This window comes from Andrographis paniculata, unplaced genomic scaffold (assembly GCF_009805555.1).
Source record: "Andrographis paniculata isolate CXL003 unplaced genomic scaffold, ASM980555v1 Contig45END, whole genome shotgun sequence".
NCBI lineage: Eukaryota > Viridiplantae > Streptophyta > Magnoliopsida > Lamiales > Acanthaceae > Andrographis > Andrographis paniculata.
This window is the reverse complement of record NW_026137579.1, coordinates 533,483-551,974: the sequence shown is the minus strand read 5'-3', so window position 1 is coordinate 551,974 and position 18,492 is coordinate 533,483. Positions and strand designations below refer to the sequence as shown.

Here is an 18,492-nt window from a genome sequence, read left to right as displayed (position 1 = left end):
AGGATGTTGGTTATTGGGCCTCGCATAATGGGCCCATATTAGGCCATGTTGGCTATTGGGCCCCACACAGTGGGCCTATATTAGGCTAAAGGTTTTTATTGGGCCTCGCATAATGGGCTTATATTAGGCTAAAGGTTGGATTTTGGGCCTCGCATAATGGGCGTATATTAGGCTAAAGGTTAGTTATTCGGTCTCGCATAATGGGCCTATATTAGGTTAAAGGTTGGTTATTGGGCCTCGTATAATGGTCTATAGTAGGTTAAAGGTTTGTTATTGAGCCTCGCATAATGGGCCTATGAAAACTGCTGTTCTATATTTCATTTTAAAGTCATTATTGTCGTTATTATATATAGTGGAAAAGAAAGGAGAAGCAGCGGCGGCAACCGTCGTCTACTGGTAAGAGTGGAGCAACTTTTAATGGCATCCACGGACGAGAGCAAGAAGAGGAAGTTGGAGACGGATGAAGATGATGATAATGAGGTAACTACAGAGATATAAATATATTTCAGGGGAGATTCGTTTACGTAGTGTATTTGGTAATTTTAGGGATAATAATTCATTACGATTGGCCTCTCTTATGCTATTTTCTTCATAATTGAAAGTATAAAGGTTTATGAGGTGCGGAGGCGTGGTCACTTTGATAATTTGTTTTTGGTGTTCACGCGCTTGAGCTGATGTTTAAGCTGTAGATTAATTTTACTCGTAAGATGAATTTTGATGAAATGGAATGTTTGATTATGTGTGAAAAATTAGTAAGTATTTTGTCTAGAGTGGATTCTACTTGTATACTGGTTACTATGAACTAGATAATCTTTCGACTAGAGTGAATTGCATGAAAGCCTTTTTCAGTTTTATTCCTTGAAATGAGATACATGCATCTTTGGTTGAAGAGGTGGAGAAAGGGGAAACTGCAAGTAGGTATTCTCGATAAAGAAATGACTGTAACTTATGCAAAATTTTGCATATATGCATACTCTAATTCGGCTGGTATCTGACAAGGAGGAGTGTGTATCTAGATTTTGGGACATTGATTGAAGTTTTGCATGTCAAATTCCGGTCAAGTTATAGCGTTTTTGATTTCATGAACTTTCAAATTTTAAAGTCTGTGTATATATCCATTGTGTTATATCTTGTCAGATTGAAGATTTAGGTAATAGGAGAGAATGGACAGGCCTACCAGTTAAAAAGTGCAAATTTTACCAGGAGAAGGAGAACATTTTTGTTTGATTATTTCAATATACTCAGAAATTTTGAAGTTATCTTCGCTGAATTTTGTCAAATATATGTTTTTCCAAATTGATTTTGTGTTAGCAAATTTATGCATATTGTGTTCAATTTCAATTTCTGCTATTGCACTTTCATTTAAATGCTACCAAAAAATGAAATCAATAAGTCAAAGAACTGTGAAAGGAAAGCATATTGTGTTTTACTTTAAATTGAACAAATACTGTGTTTCTAACCTCGGAGCGTGGCAATATACAGTAGGTGTTTTTGGAAGCTTTATTTGATTTGATTTTGTTTATTATTTTTTTAGATTTATATATGTATAATAATTGGAGCATATGATTGATGATAAAGATTGATCCTTAATTTTCAAAAGTGTTGGGTGAATGATTGTACAAGAATACAAGTAAATTTGAACTAGAATAGAGAGGGTCATGATTTGACTGTTTTCTTGCACTGTTGAGTACTCTATGTTCATATAAGACAAATAAAGCTAGTTTTGTGGGATTTATGTTTAGTAAATTATGCGTGCTAAGTTTTCTGTATTGATTTACATCTAAATACATAAACTAAGATATAAGTGATTTTGGGTTATTTATTTATTTATCTGATGTAGTTTGCACATAATATATAATGATCAGTAATGTAACTAGGCACTCATATGAACACTTGAATATGGATGATGGAATATCATATTCCATATGTATTAGAAAATTAATATTTTGGGTTCTTGGTAATTTTCTTTCTAACGCCTTCAGAAGCCATCATACTGTTCAAACTATGGATGAAGATTCTAATTACCATCTATAATGCAAGTCTTTCTGACAAATCAGTTTTGAGCATTGAGTTCTCCTGATCTTCAAAACTGGTTGAATTCTTTCTTTCCTGATATAGGTTTTAAATTACATCCTTTGAGATTCTGCCCCCATTCCAGGCCCTGTCGTCTGAAGAAGATGGCCAAGACTTTGCTGAATCGTCACCCGACCTAGACATGATCACATCTTCTGAACATTATTTTGGCAGCAATGAGGATGGTTTCTCCATCAGCATCATCGAGGTATCAACCGTGGTTTCACTTGTGTATCTTGAGATCAAGAGAATGGGATTGGGAAGCGAAACCAAAATATTAAACATTAAGCGTATTTGGATGTCTCCTTGCAGAATATGAAAGAAGAATATGGACTGTTTGTGTGGCCCTGTAGCATAATACTAGCCGAGTATGTATGGCAAAAGAAGTCACGGTTTTCTAGGGCAAACGTTGTCGAGGTAAAGTCACCTCACCTCAACTCACTATCCTTATATTCTTTTGGGACTCTATATACTATATACTGTATATATATACACACACATATATATGTGTGTGAATATACCATTTCTTATATTCTTCCTTTGATTTTTGTGTTCTTCTGCAGCTTGGTGCTGGAACTTCGTTGCCCGGGCTAGTTGCTGCTAAAGTAGGCGCAGATGTAACACTCACCGACGATTCAAATAGATCCGAGGTTCGATTTCCCAACTCCATGCGCCATGCAATTTTCAACAAAACAATCGTATGTATAGGATTAATTGCTTTGTATGAATTGTATTTATTTACTCATCCATTTTTAACAGTTTCAATTTCTCTAATGAAACTCCAGGTGCTGGCTAATATGATGAATGTCTGCAAGTTGAACAATCTCAACTGTAAGGTAAGTGATCGCTCCTTGTTGTTTCACTGGGCAATTGGTCAGTCATGAGTCGATTCTGCATCTGATTCATGTTCTATCAACTTCGAACACTTGACCTTGAACTGGACCAACCAAATAACAGTAATTCATTCATGCACTATCTTGGCAACAGGTATCGGGGCTCACTTGGGGTCTATGGGATGCAAATGTGTTTGCATTGTGCCCTAACATCATCCTTGGAGCCGATGTGTTATATAATGTTAGTGGTATGTAAGACTGATGGAACCCTTCTTAGCTGCAACATTTTCATTTTCATTTTTGGTTCGGTTTCTCTTACTAGCAACGTGTGCTTGTGCTCAGCATTTGAGGATCTGTTTGCAACTGTGACATTCCTACTCCGGAAATGCCAGGATTCTGTATTCATCACCACATATCACAACAGAAGGTACTTGAACCATCAACCATGTCGACTTCCTTGTTCATTTCTTGGTAATATTATGAATTCTTCTAACTTGTAACAAATACAATATGCATATATATCTGTCTAGTGGGCATCACCTCATCGAGTTCCTAATGGAGAAATGGGGTTTAAAATGCACAAAGCTTCTCGATGGTTTTTCTTTCTTGCCTTCGAACAAGGCATCCAATTTGGGAGGTGGTAACATTCAGCTGGCAGAGATTATAATTGATGCTTCCTCTACCCAGACCAGGTAATTTGACGCCCAATATTCTACCCTCTTTATGAGATTCTTCTTCTATATGACCCCTAATTGATTGATGAAGGGTTTTGTGCTATAAATATAAATGATGTGAGATTATTAATCGAGAAAGGTCCAAATCTGGTCTAACCCAACCCATTTCTATGTAATAATAAGAAGTAAAGCAAATGTCAACAATGGAAGAAACACTAAATTAAAAGACCTGAAACAATACATGTGCTAATATAATCAGCTTCTACAAATTAATTAACAGTAAATCCTATGCGCAAGCATGTTAAATATGCTAAAAAAAATCAGGTTAAAGGATTAATAAACACTAACCTTTGAAATGGATCAGTGCATGTAGATAGCCTGGTAGCCGAAAAAGTTGGCCGGGCTCAGAGAGAAGTTGTAAACTGCAGGGGTATGGGTATGGGGGTGGGGATGGGGATGGGGTCGGGCGTGGATGTATGATGGGAGGCAGTGGTGCTCCGGTGCAGCTGCATAGTAAACGTAGTGAGGGTACCTTTCAGTTGTTGGGTAGTGGTGGTTCTTATCATTGGGAGCGTTAGCAATTCGGGCGATGGTATTGGCCCTTGATCGTTTGGACTGTGGCTTTGCACCTTCTGTTTCTTGTTTCTTGGCTGCCTTGGCTTTCTCGATTTCCAGCACCTGTTTGTGGAGAGGACCTACGGGGAACTGGCTCTCGAGCTTGTGGTCTTCAATGCACTTGATCGCACTTTTCAGTACTAGCAGCAGCTCTTTCTCATTCTGAAAGGGAAGAGAAGAGAAATCAATATGTTTTATATGTAATCCACTGCATATATGAATTGTATATTTCACATGTATTATGGTTGGTGTATGTAACATTATGTATTATGGTTGGTGTATGTAACATTTGAAGTTCAATCACCAACCTTGTTCTAATTCATTCGTACAAAAGTGCATTATAAGAGAGAATCGTTAAATCACCAATCTCTGTTCAAGGATTTCAATACATTGCTAAATTTGTGATGATAAATTTTGCAGCTATTTTTTAAAACAAAGTATCAAAAAAATAAAACTATGGACAAGAAAATTCAAAGTTGGAAGAAAAATAGAGGGAACCAATCAAATTTTGAGAAATATAAACATGAAATATATATATAGAATATGTGTGTATATATGCATATATATATATATATCAGATAACTTCACCATCATATTAAGTGAGGACAGGTATAGTATATGCACCTGTGAAGAAGCAGCTGGGGATGTATTTCCAGATTTGGAGACCGAATGTACTTTCTTGGCCTCGAATAAGTATGATTTAAGCAATGAGATTGGTGAAAATTGATGGGTGAGCTCACAAGCAAAGACTAAGTTGACAGCATCAATCTGTCGTCCATTTCTTACCAACACATGAATCACACCTATGTGAACGAAAAAGAACTTAAATAATATGGCCATAGTATCAGGAACCAAATTTTGGGATTCAAGCATATTAAATCGAACAAAATTAATCCAGGACAAAACAATGAGCTACTTTGAATAGAAATGAAAGTATTAGGATTTGAGACAATTTTGAAAGTAGCATCATATCCTCCAGGCAAGCAAATATATGACACCAAATGATAAACATAATCTAACATACATAAATAATTTTGAATATATAAATAGCCTTAACAAATGACAAAAAAAAAAAAAATGGTTTCATAATTGAAATTTACCCTTCAGCCACAACTTTCTTGGATGGTATGTGACATTTTAACATAAAGATAAAAGAAATACATCAGCTCAAACACAATCAAACATTATAAAGATGCCGGGCATATGTATTCACATATGGCATTCATGATAAGGACTTTTGCAACCATTTTTAAGGGTAAAACGGAATCTTAACCAATAAATTTACTTAGTCAGAGTAACCAACCTGGCATTTTATCAGAAAGGCCAAGATGGCGGCACAACTCAGCTGTCTGCCGCCGGCGAGCCACCATGGGAATTAATTTGAACAAAAGTTCCTGATCAAAATCTGTACTGATTCCAAAACTAGCCAGAAGTTGTAGAAAGGCATGAGCCTCCAAGGAATTCCCGTTGCTTGCATCCATATCAAGATAATCTAACTTTGGTTTCCACTCTTCAGCTATGGATTTTGCCCGTTCCCTAGCATTTTCTGAAATAACATCATAAATAGAGTGGGCACCTGCGTTCTGGTAGAAACTGAAAAGGCACTCCATCAGCATAATGCAGGTTCTGCGGAGGCCTAGAAGGTTCGACCCTTTTTTAACATCTAAGGCTAAAGCATAGAAACCATTAAGAGAGTCTAAAACTAAAGAGGCAGGATCTGGTGCAGCCTTCAATGCAATAGGAATTTCATTCCTCAATGTAACGAGATCCTTCCTGTTGTCTGATATAAATTTGTGGAGTCCATCAGAATTCATCTCTTGACACAATTTAATGAGCTCAGGATAAAACTTCACCTGCACATTTATATGTTCATGAGGTTTCTTGATAGCACTTATCCTATTTTTAGTAACTACAGGCATTGTATGGTCATCAACCCGTGCTTCGACTTGGTCCTCGCAGCTGGTGACACTGAAATCCAAAGAAATAGGCTTCTCAATCTTCTTATTGGTAGTCCAAATGGTCGAGACAGCAGCATCTCGCTGCTCTTGAAGCTTCTGAAGTGAAGTTTGCTCCTTGGCAACGACAGCTGCTTTCCGTTCCTCCAATATCCTTTTGGACTCAGCTGTTTTTGTTTCAAAATCCTTTTCTTGTTCTTCCAGTTCATTGAATCGCCTCTTCAAAGATTTCTGAAGCCCATGAAAATGTTCCTCAAGCTGTTTCCATTTCAAATTGAGGTTGACTGCCCGATGACTTTCAAGTTCAGCAAATGCTTTTTGTAGTTGTTCTATCTTAGAGGTTGTGGAGTCCATTAATGCAGCAGCACATAAGTTGTCTTCCATGACACAGAGACCTATAAAGTTTAATCAAAATGTAGATTTATAATAGATACTATGTGTTTGTTGATTCCGGGTTTGGTTTTGACTTATGGTTGAATGTGATGTTTTATGAGAAAAAATAATGTATCTTTGAAAGGAGGCGTGAGGGTTGCATAGAAGCTAAAACCAAATTCCAAGTAAATAGAGTTAATGTAACTCTACAATAAATTGGTTTGTGTTTCACATCCATTTTCACACTATTTATTTTATAATAAAAATACTATGTAACTTTAAAAGACTTCATATTCAACTATTTTCTATTTAAAACATCCTATTATACACTTATCTTTCACTAAAAACATCATAGTAAGACCTATTTTCTATTCCAAAATTTTCAAAGCCAACACACCTTAAATGCCAAACAACAAACCAAGATTTCCGAAATTAGCCTTTTTTCCCATTCATTTCTTTTTATTTAGTTTAATTATTGATGGGAAAAAAAGTAACAGATTTTCAACTGTTGATACTCCTTAATTTGATAAAAATAAGATAATGCTTAATATGTTGAATGGCGTCCATGAACATGAATTAACATTTTGAAAATAAATAAGTAAATAACAGAGACAAATGTACATGACGTCCAACAAGATCTGATTTAAGCAAAATGAAAACATCCTTAAGGTTTCTCGAACCCACTAACATAAATTCTTTACATGCTAAAATGAATATGTAGGGTTTAGGGTTTGAAATTTTTTGTACATATCATCCGAGAAAATATATATTATGTCATGTTATTACACTAATAGTGTTTCCAATATTTTATAATAATTTGTAAAATTTATGACATAAAAATATATCCAGAAATTTAATAAAATAAAAAATTTACAAATATATAAATGACCAGTTTGTGCTTAACATGGTACAATAAACATTAGTCTAACAAAGATTACATTTAACTTATTCACATTAATATATAAATGTATCAAAGAACTCAAATATAGGGCATTTGATAACGATTAATTCGTGAATGAAAAGAGATGGAGATTAAATAACCAGAAGAACAAGAAGAAGTGACCTAAAGAAGTAATTAAACACCAGGTAAAATCCTAATGCTAAGTGAAAACAACGAAGACGAAAGTGAAAAATCACTAGTCAGAAACGAAGATCTAAACCAAATATCTTCATTTCATAGCACGCGTTGAACTCCACATTTCCTTATAATGCAACAACAGCAACTAACAAATCTCAAACCGCGAAGTTAAAAACTTAAACGCAAGGAAAAATATGTAGAGCAATAATTCAAAACTGATAAACGCAGACGGAAACCTCACCAGATTCTCGAAATTCTTCAACATTCACGGGAGGCAGCAAACGAAGCAGGGACAAAGAAGAGAAGCAGCGTACCGGCGAACAATTGAAACTCACGGCATCTCGCGGAGCGCATACCAGAGCAAATGCAAATCCCTAGAGCGACGGAAACATAGAGAAAACAGGAAAGTGAAGGAATGTTGGGGAACGTGAGGATTCATACACTCTTGCCCTGACACCACATGCATTCATTCACTCAGCCTTTGACCTGTGCTTTTTGCTCCTGCCACTCCAGGACTTGCTATTTCCCCACCGCCCATGCCCCTATTGGGCTTCAATTTTTAGGTCCAACGTAAAGCCCAATGGGCCTAATATTAATGGAAAATTTCCCTTAAATTTTATTTTTTATTTAAAAAATGTCACATTTACTTGTGAGAGAGGAAACATCATAATAAAATTTTTTGAAAAAGATGAGTTAAAAATGTTTAGGAACATTGCAAATTGATTGTCAACCGACAACGAAACACATCATAGGCTGTGTTTGTATATCTTTAATGTGATTTATTTTTTAAAGAACAATTTAGTTTAATTTGTTTGTAATTAAATACATTATATATTATTTTTATTTTTATATAATATAAATTGAATAAAGTAGTAGTATTACACTCTTAAATTTCATTGAAATATTATCAGGATTCTCATTTTTGCGGGAGATGTATTTAACGAGAAGCGCCGAATCATCAGCACACCAGTGTTGGTATTCATAATTTCATACCACGAACATGAAATTATGACTACACATATAGGGTCTATAAGTCTTCATAGCAACTATCTATTACATTATAAAAAAAAACATTACATCCACCATCTCTATTTATAATACATAAAATATCTATTTCAATAAAAAATAAAAAATAATATAATAATAATAATACATCAAATATCTATTTTTATTTAAAATTTTTACTATAACCAAAATTCTTCAAAACTGCAAATTTACTACAAGACATGTCTAAACACAACCGTTAAGAACTTGTGAAACACCAACAGAACGATCAACAAAATAGAACCCAGTCATTTATATACATAGATCACATAAGTCAATTAGTATAGAATTTTATTTAAAACAGACAACTTAAACAATCAAATAAACAATATATATATATATATGATCTATACAAATTTCCAAACTCACTTTAATATACACTGTTCAAATACTCCCGCCAAAAAACTAGATGGTCCATTACTATATAATATTTATGTATAATGTTGAAAAAGTAAAAAAATAAAGATCAAATCTAACATAAATACAAAATCCATATGCACAGTGCCGGTGCAGGAAATCATCAGCAGCAGGAATGTTTGCAGAAGTCAGCTCATCGCGTGTGTATATATATATATATATATATTATATCCCCATGGAAACAATAGAAATCAAAAAACTGCAATAGCACAGTATCACCAATGGAAGAAAGGTCGAAACATGATGAATAAGTTTGTTATTCTGAAAGTTCCTAAACAATAGCGAGCCAAAGAAGCAGGAGCAAAACATGTCAGGTAGGGAGTGTTCTTACGTATACAATTGCTGCAGCTGTTGCGGATTCGAAGACAAAAATTGCCACGCTGTTTCGCTACAATTGTACCTAGTATAAAATCCATCTTAATTCATCTAAGTATCAGTACATATTCGCACATCCTTACAGATAAGGTATGGTCACATAGCATCTTCATACCTTAAATTAAAACACATTAGTGGTACAGCACCTAAGTCGATCATTCTAAAGCTACATACTGACTGAATCGACTATTTCAAAATCCTTAGACCTAAGAACCACGTTGACAAAAATAAGGTTATGAAATGACACAGGGAGTTTGTTGCATCAATACAAACCAAAGAATGGAATAGATCAGATAAATCACTACAGCACATAAATGTCCAATTTTTTCAACAGTTTGTACCTCGGATTTCACCTTGGAAAGCTTTATTAAGTCCATATGAAGCTCTGCATGGGGAAAAAGGGAACTGAATGTAAACGAGAAGCACTCTCACCCTATAGAGGCAAAGCTAAAAAAAAGGCTGTGCACAGATAGCACCTGGGAAAATAGCAGTTTGTGGTCCAATATGACAAATTATTCAAATTTTAGTCTTACTAGATCACAATTTTAGATTTTGATCCCATGGATAGAAATAAAATTTCAGTAAGTCTAAATTGCATCAAGATAGGCAAAGTGCAGCTGTGTGAAGGATGCTACCTGATGCTAAAATAGATGCTATCCAAAGTTTCATTGTAACAATTTTGTTGACCAAAAAAGGATATGGGATGTAAATTGAATTGTTAAAAAGAAATAAATAAACAGCGGTAAATAGGTATGTAAAAACATTAGTAAATGTAAGAGTATAATGTTATCATATCATGAGGGATGTAAGAGTATTCACGTAGAAAAACTTCTATGCAACCAACAGAGTATACCAAAAAGGTAAAGAAAAAAAAAAAAACGCATTCTTTTGAGCATAGGATACTGGATAAGGATTGAATCCTTCCACATTATCATAGGAAAAAGATTAACAACATAATAAAGGAAATACAAATAAAACCCTCCAAGCTCTCTCTCTCTCTCTCTCTCTCTATATATATATATATATACACACACACACACACACACACACATACGTACATAAAGATTAAAGTAAAACCAAGCCAATACAATACTTCTGATTAAAATTTAGGTGAGAGATCTTATCCATTACAATTGCTCAGGAGGCTGCTTCTAGAGAGTTTTTAGTTCATATATACAGTCCCTTGTAATTATTAAAGCAAAAATTGATCTAGCTTATAAAACTTGTTGCCAGCTTTCTTTAAGTAGGATTACAGCAGAGTAGTAAATTTCTCTAAGTTTCAATATAGCAAAAGTAAAATATGCGTAATCAAATATTGAAGGACAAAATTAATCAAAATCAGGGACATGGACACTTTCGAGACATGTTTACCATCATTATTACTGGACTATCTTATCTAAATGTGTTAACAACTGTCGAATCTAAAATTTTAAGTAGCTTCATCATCCCTCTACATATATAGATTTTCTCTATCAACCTGTTGATTTTAACAATGAATGATGATGTCTCTCACTCAAGAAAATCATACACGGGACCATCTGTTCAGCCTCATTCTAGTAGCATTTTATATGGTTGTCTATCTTAAACCTTAAATAAGTAGATATATGCACAATTATTAAATTCAACTAGTTCTAAGTAGTCTAACAATTAGAAAGAATAAGATGAAATAGGAACAGAAATAGATTTTCACTAGCAAGTTTTTATGCACCTTTGATAACTTGACTATAGTAAACAAACTTCAAATATCAACTCCAACATCTGATGATAACATTAAAAGATCAAGCACCACTTCTCAGCCTGCTACTTTCACTGCTCCAATTTCATCGATCTTTGAGCTCTTGTGCTGCACAATTTAAGTTGTCATATGTGTGATTCAGGAAAATGTAAAGGAACAAAATTGAAAAATAATGATCACTATGAATTAGCACTCTAGAGCAATAGCTTAAGATTCATAACCTGTCCAATGAAAAGTATCAGTTCCAAAATTTACCTTACTTTTCTTGTGTTTATGAATGTCATTGCCTTCCTCATCTCCATCATGCTTTCTTTTCTGAAAAAATAAATATATAATAAAATTATGTGCACAAAACCACAACTTCGTTAAGTGTGTACCAAATATTTCATAATGAGTAGGAGTTGGACCATCAAGAATCTAACGACAATTATCAGTGAAATAATACTTGGCCAAAACTACTGAACAAATAAACTCATAAATCCTCTTGTTTCTCTGCCACCGAGTAATACTGATGTATTTATAAGAGAGGTTGGCAATGATCAACAATCTTAACATTGTGCATTATATAACAAGGCATGATAAGACCATCTCAGTTTCAAAAGGGTTAGCAGAAAACATAGTTTACAAACCTTCTCATGATGCCTTTTTGAGTGGTCATTTCCAGAATCATGATGACTGGATTTATCCTTTTTCTTCTCCTTGTCCTTGCTTTTATCTTTGTGTCGATGTTTGTGCTTCTTGTGTTCTTTATCCTTGTCTTTTTCTTTGTCCTTGTGCTTTTTATGTTTCTTCTCCTTGTCTTTAGATTCGCTTTTTGGTTTCCCAGCAATGGTAGGAGTACCCTTTTCAGACTGTAAACAAGACCAGAGATCAGTTCCCTCACAGTAGCAAATCAAACACAAAAGACAAACACTTAAATGTCATAAAAGAATGTGTCTCGTCTTCTGGTAAAGTTGTAAGCAACTATCATTAAGCAAAAATCTAAAGTTACACACCAAATCAATAGAACTCACAAGTGGAAGATCAATCGGGGATGTTTCCCTCAGTTGAAAGGCTTCTCGAAGTATATTTAGGTCAAAGGGCTGTATGCGCATGTTAGGTTCTCTAGAAGTGGATGAACTTTGAATGAGTTGACTCAATTGCATTCCCTCCCCTTTTCGGATTTCTGTATCTCCAACCACATTGTGAAGGTAGTGTGTATCTGAGATTGAGACAGGAAGTGACCTCTTGCAGAAGAACTCATGGTGTGGCAACAACTTGTAGTGACTTATAAGATCCACAGCACCTGTAAGCTCTCTTGGCCCTAATTACAGGAGTAGGTCATAAATAGTCAACAATCCAAACTAAAAACAAATTGCCAAGTAGAGACACTTCTTCTAGGGTTCAGACTTCATTAAAAGAATGAACAACACTCAGTTTATAATATTATTAAACAACGCAACAACTCCATCAGTAAGCTGAGTTTTGAGAAGTTTAAACCACATGAACAAGAACTCCTATGCATTCCAAAATTTCCCTTTTTATCTTAATAAATATGGTTTCAACAAAACAGCTGAGCAATCAATTACAATCTAAGTAATTACATGAAATGTTTCCATGATTTAAGTTATGCAGTTACTTGTAACTTTTGTAACACATTTGATCTTCTCGAAAGATTCAAACCAATCAATCTGTAAAGTTGCTTAAAGAAGAGGATCTCACATTTACTACATAATGAGGAAATGCTGAATAGTTTATATGTAATCAAAACTTTTCTTGCCAGTCATAATCAAAGAACAATGTCAGCTTAACTAAAAGAAGGCCAACAAGTTATCATAACTCATTTTATAGAAATCACATGATGCTTTCTAAGCATTCACTAAAGCCAATTCGTAAAATGCTGAAACTCAGAAAGAAGTAAAATGAAAAGGCACCAAGCATCTTTTATGACTACTACTACTACTACTACTACCTCTTCCAAACTTTTTGTTATCAGGATCCATCAATCAGCGCCTGATATGAAAGCAGCTCATTACTGCCAGAGGACTTGCTGCACAAGGAAAATAATAATTAACTTAAAATTTTCTGGCTTCAGTATTTATTAAACAACAGGTTTATCCATGAAAAAGCAAAATCAATTATGATAAAGATCTGTTGTCTAACACATGGCAATGATGGATACAGGATAAAGCATTAATCAGAGAATAGAGACAGAGTCAGTTCGCATCAGGGAAAAAGGCAAGCTTGAACACAAGGTTTAGTGGCTAATAGACAGTACAACAACAGAATGGGAGTCCAAAGATAAAAACGGTGGCAAACTGTATGCTAGAAAAAGACAACTGATCAAAACCAGTAAATTGTTGCCCTGGCAAGTCTTAGCGTCTCTCTTTTTATGGGAAGCATCTTGAGGATGCAGTATAAAAATTGATACTCAAAGACAGCAGAGATTAGGGGGTCGTGGACGACACTATTATAGGAGTGCGTTAGGATACAACGAAAATGATGATTGGGAAGTTGCTGTCCTAGTCAGAGATAGCGAGTGATGGAAGCAGAATGTAGAGGCCTTCCTGCTATTTTGGATAATAGAAAAAAAGAAATAAATGAGCTTTGATGGCTAGATTCTGATGATGACACTCAGAGAGGAATGACATTTTTTTGTGTGCATACAAATGTCCTTTGGACCTCTCCATTTTTGTTGTCCTAGAAATGCCTTTATCAGTTGTAACTATCTTCTTCTGGTACCATCTCGGTGTGTTCGATAAAAGTTACTAACATTTATAAGAAAATTAACTATAATAAAATAACAGAACAACCATAACCAGCTTTCCCAACTCTATGAAAGTCAAGTCATACACCTAGAAGCAGTATATGAATTATTCACCATGGTGTGGAACTTATTAGGAACTAAAATGTTTCTTTCCTATTGAGCTATCCAATAAAGCAATATATTTATAAAAACTGGAAAATGATGCTAAATATAGAAAGAAAATCCAATCTATAATCCAACAGGATGAAATGTATACTACCAACAACTATCTTAATATTTCGAGCAGTCTTGTGATATAAATGTTAGGAACTAAAATACTTTTATCTCCAACTAAATAATAAAAAAACATTTTCGAAAGAAGGAAAGCAATAATAAATATAAAAAGCACATCCAAAATACCATGGGACACCCCACAAGTTGAACATGGGAGTACAACAAACTTGTCCGTGTTGAATGGAACATGGATCAGTAGCAACAACTTCCCAGAATGGTGGAATGAAAGTATAATAATAAATGTTAACAAAATGATGGCAAGCAACAATTTGCGATCGGAAAATTAAGTCCAATGTGAAAACAGTATAGAATGGCAGGAATATCTATTTAAAACACGTGTGTTAAAAGGCATAGGTTTAATTTGCTAGCAGTTCTTCACGCTTGTTAGTGCTATGATTTATTTGTTCTACCCTACTTCCTCTCACCATATTGCAGTATATGCTATAGCTAACACTTGCTTAGTTGCAGGCAACTCTAAACCAGACAGTGAGGATCCTGACAACTTCTATCTCACAATATTGTATTGGTGCCTCTACCCCCAACCAGAAATTGCTCGTTTTCAAATTACACTTTGAAGCAATTTTAAGAATTTGTTTTCTTTTCAACTAGGTCAGCGGGATCTCGAATTCGCCACATCACAATCAAAGCAGAAAAACCCTAAAAGATAAAATCACATAAACGAGGCAAGTGAACGAAAACAAAGACGGTACTCTTCACAGGTAAAACGCGCCCCAAATTAAACAAGAACGGACAACAAATAGAAGCAAACCCGATAACCCTAAATTTTAAAAATTCACGCCAATTACTCAGAACAATAAGACGATTATGACCGCAACGAACCCAATCTCAATTCGTCAATAAGGTATGTTAAAAACATAAAAGAATAACGACCGTGCCTTCAGAGAAAGAGCATGAAATTTCGGGGGGTTTCCGCGATATTCGTGGACTGATCGGCGCCGAACCAAAACCCTCCCCTGCAACTGCCTCCCGGCGTTCGGGCACTGTTATACAGCGGTAAGAATTGAACGATCAAGGAATGCCAACAATTTCTTGAAGTAGTTGTCGACGGAGGGGAATTTGGAGAGGATCTCGGGGTATTCGGGCTCTGCTGGATCGGGAATCTGGAGTGTTTGAAGAACGGTAGAATGCTTTCAAGGGCACTTGCAATTGGCTTCGTATTTTGGAGTACACGTGGCGGTATATTAGTGGCTCATACATTGCGTCGCTCGTTTCTTCTTGTATTTTCCTTTTTTTATTTTATTTTTTTAACTTCGAATTTTTGTAGTTTTGTAAACTAATTTTGACCACCGTTAGTTTGTTTTAGCTTGTGCCTAATTTTTTTTTTTATTTTGATTTTGATTTGAATCATATTTTAATATAATATTTACATTTAAAAAAATTAATTTATCTATTAAAAATTATAAAAATAATATTTTATATTCAATTATTATTTTTTTAATAAATAAATAATGTTATAAATTATTTTAATATATATATTTTATACTTCTAATAATATATATGAATCTCAATCACAAAACATTATAAACAATTACAAACTCTACACATTTCGTTTCTTTTTTTTTTTTTTTTTTATTTTTATTTTTTTTACATATTTAAATATTTATACTTTCATATATTCTATTTAAAAATTCACTTCTAGTATAGTTTTTATAAATATATACATATTAATTGAATAGTAAAAAATAAAAATAGAAATATGGTAAGAAAAGTTTGTTTGATTTTGATTAAATAGATATTTTAAAAAAAATAAAAATTAGTACTTTCTCTGATATCTAATTCAAATTTGTATTTATTTTTATTTTTTAATTGTCATAAAAATAGATTTTATGTACTTTTTAAATTAAAAAAAAACATTTTTTTACTATAAAAAAAATAATAATTATTATATATTTTTGTTAAAATTTGTGTTCGATCAAGTAAGTCTACAATTTTATGACTGTGAGAATATATTTTGAGTGTGCTTGTTTGGGAGTTTGATTTTGAGTTCAGATTTGAATAGTCAAAAAATTAAAGTAGAATAATTATATGATGTGATATAAATAGGTGTTGATGGAATATTTTGAATGGAAAATTGATTTTTAATATAATATAAAAAAATAGGTATTTGATTTGATATTTTTTAAAAAAAAAATCGATGAATAGTAAATTTAAAAAAAATATCTCCAAACAAACATAACCTTTATTGAAATCTATAAAAATCTAGTAGTAATAATTTGTGCTTGAAATACAACTCAAACAGATACATATATATATATATATATAGCATGCGACAATTCCAATATCTAAAGATTTGGAATTGTTTGCCACATATTTTTTCGACACAATTTTTAATATATATTTTATCTTATAATAATGAACATTCAACATACAAAATTGATGTTTTGTTGATGTTTGGGCTGAAAGGTTAATGAAAAACTTTACATAATATATTTGGCCCACTTCAGTCTCATCCGTAAGTATTGAAACAAGCTCAACATAGTGCCAATTCTAGTGATCTTGTCTGAATTTAAAATGATCAAAGCTTATCATTGGCTGAATTGATGATTCCGAAGAAGCGAAGAACACAGCAATTATTGAAGGAGAGATGTTGCGCAAGGCTGCTACATTTGGATAATTGGATTGAGGTAATCTTCTTATTATTATTATTTTTTTTTTATAGTGTGAAAATATGCTGCAGCTACTCTGACGAGTACGCTTTGGATAAAAAGATAATCTTCTTATATTTAGTTGTGTTTATTGTGTGTATATTTAAGTATAATAAAATTATAAAGTTAACATTTTTTTTTTTTTAATTAAAGCGCTTTCAGATGAAGTTTCAGGCTTATATCTGCACTGTCAACTATTTTTGAAAATTGTTTCACAAGAAAGGTTCCTTTGCCGATGTTTGTTATGATGGATATGATTATGAGTTCCTTAACATGGAAGTTGGTGTTATTTCATTATCTTTATTGTATAGCTATTTAACATTTATTACTTTGGATTTATTAGATTTGGAGATATTATAAAGATTAGCATGAAAATGTATACACAGGCAGTAGATGATGCTCGTGACGATTAAACAATCTTTAGTATATTAATCTTTTTAAAATTTAAATTTTTGTGTGAAGTGATTATTTAATAAAATTATTTAATAAAATTTAAAATTGAATAATGAGACTATGTAATTTTAGATTAGTATGTGATGGACTAACATGTCAAAATCTGAATTGTGCGTGACTATAGAGTTGAATATATTGTTAAAAATAATATTTGTAATTTTTAGCATTGATCGCGAAAATAATTAATTTTAACACACTTATTTCCATGCAAACTAAATATATTAAGTTACCATGATTATTTGATATCAAATATGTCATATGTTTATATATTAATGGTAATTTTCTTATATATAAATATATTAAAATATACACATGGAAATTACATTATCACTTAAAGTAAGCACATTCTAAGTTAAATCATTAAAGTCCGAGGCAATAATAATAATAATAATAATAATAGCATTAGATATGATTATTTTGTTTTTCTAAATTTACCGGAATTAAATTATCTTAAGCCAAAATTTATAATAAAACTTATCATGTATTTCATCAATAATTAACTAATGTCTTTTTAAATTTAGGATATTTTATTCAATAATTCTTTCATGTTACTAGTATTCTATTATTTATTGTATGATCACTCAATCATTTAAGATAATAATAAGTATTGCAATCATATTAATCAAAGCAGGCATAATATGAGGTTAGAAATGAATCATTGATTGATTTATTATTTTTTGTTTTTGTTTTTTTTTTTTTTTTAATGAAATTTAACCTATAAGTTAATTTATACATATAATTGATAATCCAAATCTAATCTTAATTAAAATTGAAATCTTCTATCCTGTCTGCCAATATTGCACTACCTTTAATTGCCATTACAAAATTTCTTCTAGAATTCATAATTTAAATTAAATGAAAGTGACTCATATATTAATTTTTTTCCCATATTGATACTTTTAATTTATTCATCAACTATTACCTTAATTAGCTCGATCAATAATACGTATTTGTCCGATAAGAGGTAGTCGAATTGACATGACATGTGAATTTATGCTTAATCAGTGACAATTACGAAAATCTATGGAGTATTAAATATTATATATATATATATATATATAAATCAACAAGTAGAAAATTTATTTCAAAATTATATATAATACACACGCTTATAATATAAATTTTCTTCGAAAATTCATATTTGAAAATAATATAAAATCAAAGCTATATATAGACTATAATA

At 32.7% G+C, this 18,492-nt stretch overlaps 3 protein-coding genes across 8 annotated transcripts; 1 reads left to right on the top strand and 2 right to left on the bottom strand.

Annotated features, from left to right (window-relative positions):
• The first annotated feature begins 354 nt into the window (after positions 1–354).
• Positions 355–4,539, top strand: LOC127251937 (uncharacterized). Of its 3 annotated transcripts, none has more exons than XM_051275896.1 (9): positions 355–480; positions 2,119–2,281; positions 2,386–2,490; positions 2,637–2,771; positions 2,859–2,909; positions 3,061–3,154; positions 3,249–3,333; positions 3,437–3,598; positions 3,945–4,539. In XM_051275896.1, exons 2-9 carry the CDS (start codon positions 2,216–2,218, stop codon positions 3,955–3,957), a joined length of 711 nt encoding a protein of 236 aa, XP_051131853.1. In that variant the 5' UTR covers positions 355–480; positions 2,119–2,215; the 3' UTR covers positions 3,958–4,539. The 3 variants fall into 3 exon arrangements, with proteins under 3 accessions (XP_051131853.1, XP_051131852.1, XP_051131851.1); XM_051275895.1 differs by having other exon boundaries at positions 361–480; positions 2,159–2,281; positions 2,637–2,723; XM_051275894.1 differs by having other exon boundaries at positions 361–480; positions 2,159–2,281.
• On the bottom strand, positions 3,729–8,095 carry LOC127251936 (FRIGIDA-like protein 3). The gene is made up of 4 exons (XM_051275893.1): positions 7,842–8,095; positions 5,499–6,545; positions 4,820–4,998; positions 3,729–4,357 (listed from the first exon to the last, which is right to left on the bottom strand). The coding sequence occupies exons 2-4, from the start codon at positions 6,532–6,534 to the stop codon at positions 3,941–3,943; spliced, it is 1,632 nt and encodes a 543-aa protein (XP_051131850.1). The 5' UTR covers positions 6,535–6,545; positions 7,842–8,095; the 3' UTR covers positions 3,729–3,940.
• Positions 8,096–8,970: 875 nt separating this feature from the next.
• Positions 8,971–15,332, bottom strand: LOC127251935 (mediator of RNA polymerase II transcription subunit 19a). 4 transcript variants are annotated; one of them, XR_007838987.1, is made up of 8 exons: positions 15,087–15,332; positions 13,123–13,200; positions 12,185–12,474; positions 11,801–12,022; positions 11,427–11,486; positions 11,145–11,279; positions 9,778–9,821; positions 8,974–9,477 (listed from the first exon to the last, which is right to left on the bottom strand). XR_007838987.1 is itself a non-coding variant. In XM_051275892.1 (6 exons), exons 2-6 carry the CDS (start codon positions 13,151–13,153, stop codon positions 11,229–11,231), a joined length of 654 nt encoding a protein of 217 aa, XP_051131849.1. In that variant the 5' UTR covers positions 13,154–13,200; positions 15,087–15,332; the 3' UTR covers positions 11,092–11,228. The 4 variants fall into 4 exon arrangements, 1 of the variants encoding a protein (XP_051131849.1); XR_007838986.1 differs by having other exon boundaries at positions 8,975–9,461; XR_007838985.1 differs by having other exon boundaries at positions 8,971–9,821.
• Between the last annotated feature and the right edge of the window lie 3,160 nt (positions 15,333–18,492).

Excerpts from the sequence above, each read along its gene's own strand:
- LOC127251937 (XM_051275894.1), top strand. The coding sequence starts at position 418 with ATGGCATCCACGGACGAGAGCAAGAAGAGGAAGTTGGAGACGGATGAA. Across the intron at positions 2,491-2,636 it reads CTAGGGCAAACGTTGTCGAG|CTTGGTGCTGGAACTTCGTT; the intron begins GTAAAGTCACCT and ends GTTCTTCTGCAG. Across the intron at positions 2,910-3,060 it reads TGAACAATCTCAACTGTAAG|GTATCGGGGCTCACTTGGGG; the intron begins GTAAGTGATCGC and ends TCTTGGCAACAG.
- LOC127251936 (XM_051275893.1), bottom strand. The coding sequence starts at position 6,534 with ATGGAAGACAACTTATGTGCTGCTGCATTAATGGACTCCACAACCTCT. Across the intron at positions 4,999-5,498 it reads CCTTTCTGATAAAATGCCAG|GTGTGATTCATGTGTTGGTA; the intron begins GTTGGTTACTCT and ends TCGTTCACATAG. Across the intron at positions 4,358-4,819 it reads CCCCAGCTGCTTCTTCACAG|AATGAGAAAGAGCTGCTGCT; the intron begins GTGCATATACTA and ends CTTCCCTTTCAG.
- LOC127251935 (XM_051275892.1), bottom strand. The coding sequence starts at position 13,153 with ATGGATCCTGATAACAAAAAGTTTGGAAGAG. Across the intron at positions 12,023-12,184 it reads CCCCGATTGATCTTCCACTT|TCTGAAAAGGGTACTCCTAC; the intron begins GTGAGTTCTATT and ends TCTTGTTTACAG. Across the intron at positions 11,280-11,426 it reads ATAAACACAAGAAAAGTAAG|CACAAGAGCTCAAAGATCGA; the intron begins GTAAATTTTGGA and ends TAAATTGTGCAG.